Raw genomic sequence first — 11309 nt, forward strand, 5'->3', positions numbered from 1 at the left:
TTATTTATTTATCTATTTATTTATTATTCAGCTATCTATTTATTTATTTATTTATTTATCTATTTATTCATTTATTTATCTATTTATTCATTTAATTATTTAATTATTTATTTATTTATTTATCTATTTATTTATTTGTTTATTTATTATAGGATACTGTTCATATATATATGTATATATAAATGTAAATATGTATAGTTATATATTTTTATATTGTTCTAATCACTGTCTAAAATACACATTCATAATCATTTACAACGTGTCTATTACTTTGTCATTCTTAATGTCCATACTGTGACTTTACTTGTTGGTCTGTTCTGTTCACATTGACATTTATTGCCTGTCTGTCCATCCTGGGAAAGGGATCCCACCTCTGTGGAGATTCTCCTCATCCATACGTAGGGTCTAAGGACAGAGGGTGTCATATGCTGTTCAGATTGTGAAGCCTCTTGAGGCAAATTTGTGATATTTGCTATATAAAATCAATAGTTTTACAATTGCTAACAAGTGTTAACCTAAACTTTCCGTAAGATACTTTTTACCTTTCTACCTGCCTCTCTTACAATTAGCCAATTCGTCAATTTTCTGCTTAAAACCACATTTCGTTCATTAAATACCAACTCTACATTTCAAACTATAAAAAAACTTTCTCTATGTACATGGACTCTATCAAAATACTACCTGCAAAACTACCTGCATACAATAAACTAGAAAAGCGCTCAGAGAGTGCAGACCTCCGCCAAGTAGGTGATATTCCCTCCCCCTCTGCATCAGATTTTGCAGCCTGCATCACAATTAGGTTATTTGCATCACTATCATTATTAGGTTATATATGCCTTCACCATGGAGACACTGTGGTGTATTTATTTCATTTTTATTTTGTACCAACACAGAATATATGTTCTTTTTGTATTTTTCATTTTCTTTCTTTTCCAACACAGAACATTAATTTCAACTTTACAATTACAACAATATTTAGGAAGTAGAACAAGATGTGCTTTCCGGCCACCAGATAGCGCTATTTTCACCGTCTTTAGAAACTGGAATTGCTGCTGAGGCTGTCAGACGATAGACTTTATTTATTATTTTATCCACTTTGCTTCACCCGATCACCACCAAAATTTTATCGTCTGTTCCTTGTCCCATTATCCACCTTTACTGAAAATTTCATCAAAATCCGTTCATAACTTTTTGAGTTATTTTGCAGACAGACAAACACCGGCGAAAACATAACCTCCTTGGGCGGAGGTAACAATAGGAAATCCAATGGGTTTTTTTTTTAATCATTTAGAGTCATTTTACCATAAACCACTCTGTATATTGTGGTTGAATGTTGAATGTGTGCATTTTTTGCAACATATTTTGTAAAAATGAATTAGTCATCTTACTTTTTAGAGTGTAGCCTGCAGCAGAAAACAGCAGCAAGCCAGAATTGCTGCAGTAAAACCTTTATGCGTGATTAACAAAATAAAATCCAACATATGTAGAAAACACACAACAGTAAAAAAAAAAAAAAGGCACAGACGGGGGAAAACACAAAAATGCAAACATAGAAAAACAATTTAACAAAGAGAATTGGTAAACATTTAAGGATGTCGAGATGAATAACCTAGTCATTTCTGTGGACAGGAAAAAAGATATTTTGGCATTTAAGGTAATTGAAATAAAAAACATGTTATATTGAATGCAGGAATTCACCCAGTGTCCAGAGGAGCTGCCATGTACAGAAAATCCAGATGGTTTTATTGAAAAATAGTTGCTGATTAATAGTGAGGAGGTTACAATCATGTGAAGATAAAAAGTTAAGAAGTTAAGCTGGGAGAATAAGAAAACCAAAATATGCATTTGAGCTGCTCAGAGAATATAGCAAACAAGACATGTTACCACATGTTAAAAACAAATTGAACGGTTGTAACGGCTGTAAAAAGTGCGGGGGACGGAGGGCACAGATACGGAAAGTGCGGGGGACATGTCCCCTGCCCCCCAGATTACATCCGTGCCTGCACACACAGATTCTAGATTAACAAGGGGGATGCTTTTTGGTCAATTTTCTAACAAAGGGAATGGCATCCCCCCTCATCCCCCCTCATTTCAACCACTGGTCACGGTGTGCCAGCTGTAAGTAGCATACAATATGTCAGCATTACATGTGTGGGTTAAGCCTACAGGATAAAAGAACAGATCCATCAAAGGGTCACCCAAACATTATTCATAACAACTATTAATTCAGTAATATACAGTTCCAATGAAAACTGATCACAATGATGACGCTAGTTCTGGAAAGAGTCTCTGAGACTCATTTTAGATGTAATACTTTAATGCTGTGAGCAACATAAATCATTTACCTCTATTGTATCAGGGAGGAGGCAAAACGTCCCCTGTTACTTGTGTGAAAAGTAGCAATACAGATAGAAATAGATGTTTGCAGCAAATTGTAGTTAAAGTGAAGAATGCCCCATAAAATATAAGGACACTTTCTATTGTTATATTATTATAACAAATGCATCATTGAAATTTTGTAGCTGATTAAAAGCTGATTCAAACGACTTTAATCCCCAACACTGCATCATATCAAAATTAAAAAAATGATCCTATGTTTTGTATGCCAGTCTGATATAATCTGTAAAGCAGCCTACCTACTAACTAATGTGCACCCCGCCAACATGTGTATGTAGGTCCCACGTGGGTAGTAAAATGGGCTGAAATATGGGCCGCAAATGGGACTGTCCACGGGTTCCATGTTGGCCCCATTACCATTTGCCCATATGGGTTATGCTAGTGCTATGGGTACCAAGAAGGTACAGGTCCACAATGGGCATGTTATAGATAAACCATCAATGTGGGCAAATGGCATTGGGTCAATTTGTACCTTGTGGACAGTCCCATTGGGAGCCCATTTTTCAGCCCATTTACTGCCCACATGGGACCTACATACATGTTGGCTTGAGGAGGGATGCCGAATTACATTTACTCTCGTTACTGTAGACTAACTTTGTTTTGTTTGTGTGTGTATGTTTGTACTTTTTTGAGCAGCTAGAACCAGAGTAAGGTTTATTTGCATAGTTGTAAATAAATAACACATGTATTGTAATTCGCCACATTTGCAGTGGCATCTGTTACAGAGTAAAGTCTTTACTAAAGATTCAAAAGTAGGTCCAGAGGAGTCGCAGCACCACCAGTTGAAAAGCGCCTGTAGTGTAGTCTGTGTCTCATAGTAGAGAGGAGCGGTGCAGAGCAAATCCAACACGGCGGCTGCACCTGAGACGCAGCAAATTGACATCGCAAAATAATTTGGTGGGGAATTCTCAAACGAGAGAACTGCGCTTCTGCGACTATTCCAGATGTGCCATAACATGTGATCAGGTTTTGGACCTTGTCCACACTGACTTAGCAGAGATGGCTGCCATCTTGTTTTTTCATGGATTAGTGTATTACGCTCTTACTACCACTAGATGGCACAGAAGAAGTGTCCACGAACGAGGACAACAGGTCTAAGTTCAGCAGAATGAAGTATAAGGTGCAGGAAACCCAAAATGTGATGTCTTCATATTTGGTCTGTCTGCACAAAGGCTGGGTGTTTACGATGAGATGCCTATTTTTTAATTCTCAGTTTTGCCCGAACTTAATAAAAGCAGTATTGAAATCAGTTTTGTGTGTGTGTGTGTCTGTGTATGTGTTTGGGAATGCATGCGTGCTCTATTCTGGGCAGCAGTGGTCTAAATTTAGCTCCCCTTGCTCATCCAGAGAGCACCGAGGAGCTAAAGATAGATGGGAGTGCTTGTAAACGGGGGGTAGGGGAGGTCGTCCTCTGAAGGGCTCGTACAGCCGAGCAGAGAGAAATGATAAAACGCCACGGTGTCCTTGGCTAAGCTTGTTTATAATTGTTGTGAGCTGTAACAGTGACCCAGAGGGAGGACTGGATGCGAGTACATGTCCAGCTTCTCAGCACATGTAACCACTGAGCTAAAAAAAAAGCCCCACAGAACTGCTAATAGCTGCAATAATAGCTGGATGACAAAGGCACCTTCTGCTCTCACGGTTCCCCTTTCTCACACGGTCTCTCTACGTTTGTCTCTCCAGGTTCCACCGGCCATGAGAGCGGAGAGTGAAGAAATGCTGCGGTGGACAGTTCAAAGAGCCTGGAGCCTTTTCGTCTTCAGCGTGTCTTTAGCATTCTTCCAGCACCCTCGACTATCATATCATCTGTGTGAGGGCACAGGGTGTGGGAGAGAAGATGACGGTAATGTTTGCAGCAGTGTGTCCTGGATATTACTGAACATCGGCACATGGAAGCTGGCTGCTGGAAGAGGACTCTGGTGGAGCTTCTGACTCTCAGGTTGAGAGCGGAGGAAAAAAAACAATCTTGTCATTGATATTAACTGTACATACAGTATGTCAATCTGAATGGGACCGTCAATGTCTTCACTGAGAAGAGAAATACCTTTGCAAGCACTACTTGTCTTCAAAATACAAGGTCTTTTTTTAAGAATGGCATCTCTCATTTTTTAAACTGTTTTATTTTCAATAAAGAATCAGGTTAAAGAGGAATTTAAAAACAATTGATAATTTAACATTTTAAATAGTTTTCCATTAACTTACAAAAATTCATCAGGAATTTGTATTAAAAATATCACAGAACCAAAAAAGTTTATTACATTAACTTACTTCCAAATAACACTAAAAAGTATTGGATTTATAAATATCATCAAACAAATATCAGAATAGTAAATATTTCTATTAAAAACATAAATAGCAACAACACATGAGAATAAACCAAACACACCCACATATAATAAAAGAAGATCCTGGAACAATCAACACTTTGAAATGAAACCAGCACAGCTGAAGTCCACAGCTCAGTGTGCATCATGTGGTGAAGTAAACACCTTTATCATAGTGTGGAGAACTCTAAACCGGCTCCATCAGGGGAAAAACAAGGCGTGCAGACCTCTCTTCACACTCTGGATCTCCCCCTCTCGCTACAAAAGGTACACAAGCACAAAGAAACATTCATGAAAGACACTTCATTAAAAACAGGACACAACATCATCTGAGTCATAAACTCTGCAAGGACTGAATTTTCAAATGAGCCCTGTTGTGCTGACAGAGTGAAGGACACACAATGAAAGCCGGCCTAGTTGTTGTGCTCTGATCCACGCTGAAGGGCCACCTGTGTGGCGTCTACTCACCATCTCACTGAGGAGTCTGTCCTGAACTGACTTCATGTCTTTTCTCATCAGGCACATCTGAGAGCAGCAGGCAGAGCAGCGGGGTTGTAGGGGCGGTAACATAGAGTATGACAGAGTCAGGACGAGCATGGCATGAGTTGACATGAGACAATGAGATAAGCAAAATGCTACTGTGGCCACTCAGCAAAAATCATTGGACAGACAGGTTGACAGGCAGAGGTGACACGCTCTATTTAAATAAACAAACTGTGAATGAATAATCTTCATCTAAAGCCACCTGAGCTCTGGATTTACACAATAATTACAGGTCTAAAACTTGGGCGACACAGTGGAGCACATATCAGATATCAGCTGTGAAGTTTAGGCCTGAGGATCACACCTGGGAAGTGAATAATCTCTCCTCATGCTCCAAGCTGTGACACATGTTACTCTGGAGGGCTTTCTTCAGGCTCTCATTTCTGGAAGGAAGAAAACAAGACAGTCACACAGCCAAAGGAGGGAGAGCCGAGGACACATTCTCAAGGTAAAGGACAACTGTGAATGTACTGCTGGTTAAAGAGGAACACTGATAAACATTAAATGTATTGGTTCTTTAAAAAAAAGGCTTGCTGAGTAATCATCTATGAACTCGGCTCAGTCATATGAAGAAACACTGGACACATCCTCTCAAAGAACAGCTCAGGGTGCATATCTAGCTTATGATGATAAGCCTGAGGAGGAACTTATTTTCAGAGCTTTTTAATCCACCAAATAAACAAGTGTGTTATTCAACCTTTTGCACAGTATTTGGGTTTAAAGTCTGTGGGAGCTGCACTGATCAGAGTGTGGCAGAAAATCAGCATCAGACTAACAATATGTCTCTTTCAGTACTAACACACACACAGGCCTGAAGTTCACCTCATGGTTTCCTGTTCCTTGTAAGAATGGAAAGCCACAATCTGCTTTTTCCAGTACATCTGTAAGAGAGGAGAACAGAGACCAAACACTGATCAGAAACTGGTGAAATCAGTATCAAGAACACATCATATTAAGTGACAGTCTCATCTGACATTAGTTTGAGAGAGTCGTAGCATACACTCAGGTCTTTCTCCATGTTTTTCAGCACTGTGTCGCCCTGTTCCAGTTTGCGGATCTCTTCCAAGAGGACCTTCTGAACCTGTCCAAGCTTCTGAGTCCTGAACAGAGAGAGAATTAACTAGTGTTCTGGAAATCTAACATGAAGACAATGGCAACAGTAAGGATTGCCCTTGGAAGGCTTGTTTACTTTATCCACTTTATTCCTAGCTCCCATGATCTGTTGCATGAACTATGGGCGCGACTTCTTGCGCCCAACTGGAACCAGTGGTAACAGGTATGCTAATCCTCTTTTCTAGATGATTTGGAAATTAAACATGTGACACACACCACCTGTTACACGTCAGATGGGATAATGTGATATTACGTCTATCATCTCCGACAGCCATCTCAAAGCATTGGTTGTTTACAACACTAACTACACACAAACTGACCTGTATTTGGTTACTTGCATGTTGAAGGAGGAGACATGTTGCTGGACAGTCTTCAAAGACTGCTTGTTGTAAACCTCCACCATGTTATGACGGCTCTGACAACAAACACATTTAACAAATAATGGTTCAGTTAGTTCGACTATCATTTAACAACATTTCAAAACTATGGAAAGAGAGCTGAGGAGATTCGCAATAAAAGTTGTATGATTCAAAACTTAGTCACAGCTTTCTCAGACACACATGGTCTTAATACTTAATAGACCCTTTTACTGTTAGTAAACAATATGAAGTTTTTTGGTGGGCGGGGCTTAGCTGGAGGCAAAACAATTCTCCACAGACATTAGTCAGCGCTAGCTAGCAAGTTCTTTAGGCTTGTTTTAGACAACGGAGGAAGATGATACAAGTGGTGCATTCAGAAATACACATTCCAGGTGCCGGAGTGCATCTGGCACAAACTGGACTGTTTGTAAATTCAGAGCACTGTCAGTATGTACCATTCAGTTGTCCAGAGCACCGCTCTCTCAGAGGGACAGAGAGCACTCTCTGCATTCTGTCTGGGGAGACGGAGCATTAGAGTGCTGAGTGGAGTTCATTTGTGATTAACTTAACCGCTTGTTAATTCATATAGAAATATAAAGCTGAGTTTCAGGGCTCTCATTTTAGTGTAGAGCGTCAGACTGAATTTACGAACGCACCATGTCAGGTCACTCACTGTCCGGGACCACGAGTGTGACTTGAATAAGTAAATATGCTGTCACTCAGTGGATGATGATCTGACGGGATTTCTGGAGGACGACACTTGAATGGTTTCCTCCAGTTTGGTTTGACATTGAAGCTAACGTTAGCTAGTGTGCAGAGAAATGTTAGCAGCATGGAGAACGCTTTTGTTGACGGGCAGTGTTGGCTGGTACATGTTCAAATATATGTATATATATATATATACATATATATATACATATATATATATATATATATATATATATACATATATATATGTATATATATATAATTTTTTTTTTAAAGATTATTTTTTGGGGCTTTTTCACCTTTAATGGACAGAACAGAGTGAAGAGTGTGAAGTGGGGAGAGAGAGAGAGTGGGGGGGGGGGACATGCAGCAAAGGGTTGCAAGCCGGAGTCGAGCTTGCGACCGCTGCAGCGAGGCATCGCCTCTATACATGGGGCGCCGGCGCTATCTACTAAGCTACTTACGCCCCTCAAATTTATATTTTGAGCCGTGACTCCTCTTCTAGCACCCAGTAACACAACAAGACGACATTTTAAGACTCCTATGTAGCCTACAGCCCTGTGGTGATGAGTTGTGTTTTGCCTCCAGCTAACAAACTGACGGCATTTTGACGTCGGCCCTAAAAGGGTCTGTAAAAAATGCACATTATTTTCATTCTGCAAATGAAGGAAACTACATAATGTGGTGTGTCAGTAATAAAATAACTGCTGCTCATTCTCTCTCCCTGTTGACTATATAAATGCGTATCGCTGCATATGTGTCTATGTGTGTGTGTGTGTGTCCAACCTGGAACTTCTTCTTCAGCTCAGAGCTGAATTGCTGGCACAGGTTACTCGGGTTTACGGCAATTTTTGGCACCTCGAAATCTTCATCCACGTCCATGTCTCCATTCCCCACTTCAGTCTCCCAGTGACTGGAGCTCATCGTGTGGGACGAAGATATCACTTGACTTAGCTCACCCTCAGCAGACACCTCAGCAACTGAGGGTAACAGACAATCTCACTGATCCATTAACATCCCAAAAACATTTATGTAAATTATACAGGCTGCAAATAGTTTTTTTCCCCAAAACTCATCCCTTTTTTTTACCCCAACTTATCTCACGTAGGAGTCATAGCTGATATTCAAGGTAAAACTAGTAAAGGTGGTCAAGTTTTAGAACCTAACACTTTGTCTAAGTGTTGTGTTAACTGCGTAGCATATAGTATGTAAGTAACTGAACTTAATTAGAGTATCTCAAAGATAAAATCAAACCAAAGAGTTTGGTTGGTTAATGAAATGACGGCACACATTCCTCGTGTTGTCAGAAAACATGGTGACGTTCATCATACTTGTGTGTGATTTATGTAGATGTTTTTCAGGGTGCCATGTGCATTTCTCTGCAAGAGAGACACTGATTTCTCAATAGATGTTTTTCCAGATTGAAGTGACAACTAGTTTACTTAGCAGTGATGAAAACGTACAGGACTTGAACAACTTTCTTGGTTTCAACCGAGGAGAACGCTGTCCTCTCATCTTGCTTTTCTTCCTCTCTTCCTTCTCATCTTCCTCAGAATTACTGGATGAGATGTGGCGCTTGCGACTGGGTCCTGTAAGAACAACCAGCAGTTACAATACATTACCCAGCATACAACTGTTTCTTAACACAGGGACTTCCTCTAAAACAGATCAGGGGTTTGACCACCATCTGAGGGAATTACAATAGATGAAATGTTGTAAATGGGGCCTAGCTACAGGGTGAGATTGTAGCACTTGTCAACAACCAAGCTGAACACAGAAGATCTTTTACCTGAGATATGAAGCTGATCAGACTTCGAGTTTTGGTCTGAAGATGGTGTTTTCTGTCAGGATGGACAGTAATGCATTAGTCACTTGTTTGATTGCAACAGCTGTTTTAAAACCACAATAATTCAGTTGATGTTTTGTCAGTGCATCTACCCATCCAGTTATAGTCAGTTTCTCATAAAACATAAAGTGTGGTGAAGCCCTACCTCTGTTTTATGAGACACAGCCGGGGCAGCAGTGTGGCTGTCCTTCACTCTGCTACTGAGCACTGACGACTTAGAAGACGACTGGCTCTGTGAAACCCAGGACACTGAAGACACCTTACTAAAGTCATGGCAGTTCCCATAGTTGGTGGTGTCTTCAGGGATAGGAGACTGAGGAGGAGAGGGCATGGAAGGCTTGTCCAGCTCGAGGAGTGTGGATGTCAACAGGTGCCGAGTGGACAGAGACAAAGGAGATGGAGGTGTGGAGGGTAGAACCTGCTGGACTGGACTTATCTGGACACAAATAAAGGAATAGAGAGGGACAGAAAGTGATGAGAAAATGATGGGCAAGAAGAAATATGGCTCCTCATTTAGTGGTTATCTATTCACCATGTCTGTCATGGATCAGGGACAGTGGAGAGATAGACATTTTCAACAATGCATTAAGAGGCACAGATGAAGTGTTGCAGCGCTATTAACTGCTCTGCTTGGACTTAAATAGGTCATTTCAATCATGCTGTTTAATCCTTCAGATCATGGTGTGCTATTCCAACATTTTCTGTGTAAGTATGAGATGTATTTATCAGGAAAAGTTGAATCTCTCAAATGGCCACTTCAGACTCATGGTTACACACATTTACCCCTGAGAAAGGCTTGGGATAATCTCAGTCCTCTGTTAGCAGTTGAGGGTTGGGCACTTTGAGATTCAATGTAACCAAAGTGCTTAAAGAGAGAACCTCAAAACTCAAAAATGATTGTTTACAGAGGGAGATGCTGCTTCTTTACTCTCTCAGCCCACGTTTTCTCAGCTGGTCTGAGAATTTCAACCAGCCATGTTTAGGTCACAGACCTACTACCTTAAATTCTAGGTTACTCATTATGAAGGCCTTCGGTCATCTAATAATTCACACCTCCATTCCACTCTAGTGATTCTCACGTGACTGTGGAGTGACGTCAATGACTTCCATGTAGTGTAAAGGTGTTTGAATCACTGGAAGATGTTAAATGCCAGAGAACTCCCTACAGGTCATCAGAACTGATGAAGACTCTGAGGTGAGTAGTTAAACATCTTAAAGATAATAAAGTGACTACTATAACATATTCCCAGCTACACTACCCAGATACTGTATGAATTAGTGGGGTGAAGGCAATGTGGTATGTTAATGTGATTGTAACCTGTAACACAGAATCCATGAGACGTACATAAAGTGTCAGAGAGGTGCTGTTTTACCTTTGCTGCACTACGTCCAATGGGAGCCCCTGGTGCAGAGGTTCGACCAACAGGGGTCAGTGAAGGCAGAGAGGGGCCAGACTGGACGGACTGAGTCTTGGATGTGCTGTGCTTCTTGTCTGCACTGTAGAAAGAGGAGGGCCTGCAATTTCCTTTATTGCTGACTGTACAGTGAGGTTTGGGTAGCAGCGGGATTGGCGAGGGGGTGTCCTCGCTGGGAGGGTCAGGAGAGGCAGGAAGTGGGGATCCCTGCGGCGTGAGGAGAGGGGAGCAGGTCAAACCCAAGGTTGGAGGTGACATCGGGGCAGCTGTGAGGGTCCAAAATAAATACAGGTGTTAAAACAGTTGGCTTCAAAAGTTGCACAGAGAGCAGAAGGTCAATATATACATGCTTTTCTACATATCAGTTTACAGTTAATAGGTTGGGGAGCAATTAGACTCACAAGTCAGTCTTTAGTCGCTTTGCTTAACTAAAGACTGATGACTTTCTCCCTGATTTTGTGTTTAGATGGGCGGATACAATTTCAGAGTTTAAAGAAACTCCCTACGTTGCAGAACCAATAGTAAATCTGCAGGGCGGTCCTTCGGTGGCTCGCTGAACTCTTGTGCTTGTAAACATAGTCCCACTAGAAACACGTGTAGCGGT

At 40.9% G+C, this 11309-nt stretch overlaps 1 protein-coding gene across 1 annotated transcript in view; it reads right to left on the reverse strand.

Moving 5' to 3' along the window:
* Positions 1-4788: 4788 nt before the first annotated feature.
* The window catches only part of LOC126402968 (synaptonemal complex protein 2-like), a 17517-nt gene continuing 10996 nt past the window's right edge, over positions 4789-11309 (reverse strand). The window contains exons 36-46 of the mRNA XM_050065343.1: positions 10664-10971; positions 9436-9726; positions 9234-9285; positions 8908-9033; positions 8231-8424; positions 6698-6792; positions 6265-6364; positions 6087-6145; positions 5569-5647; positions 5190-5246; positions 4789-4979 (exon numbers count right to left, since the gene is read on the reverse strand). Of these exons, the coding sequence (XP_049921300.1) occupies positions 4923-4979; positions 5190-5246; positions 5569-5647; positions 6087-6145; positions 6265-6364; positions 6698-6792; positions 8231-8424; positions 8908-9033; positions 9234-9285; positions 9436-9726; positions 10664-10971 (1418 nt within the window). The 3' untranslated portion in view covers positions 4789-4922. The remainder of the gene's footprint in view (positions 4980-5189; positions 5247-5568; positions 5648-6086; positions 6146-6264; positions 6365-6697; positions 6793-8230; positions 8425-8907; positions 9034-9233; positions 9286-9435; positions 9727-10663; positions 10972-11309) is intronic.

The sequence above is a fragment of the Epinephelus moara genome, chromosome 16 (assembly GCF_006386435.1).
Source record: "Epinephelus moara isolate mb chromosome 16, YSFRI_EMoa_1.0, whole genome shotgun sequence".
Taxonomy (NCBI): domain Eukaryota; kingdom Metazoa; phylum Chordata; class Actinopteri; order Perciformes; family Serranidae; genus Epinephelus; species Epinephelus moara.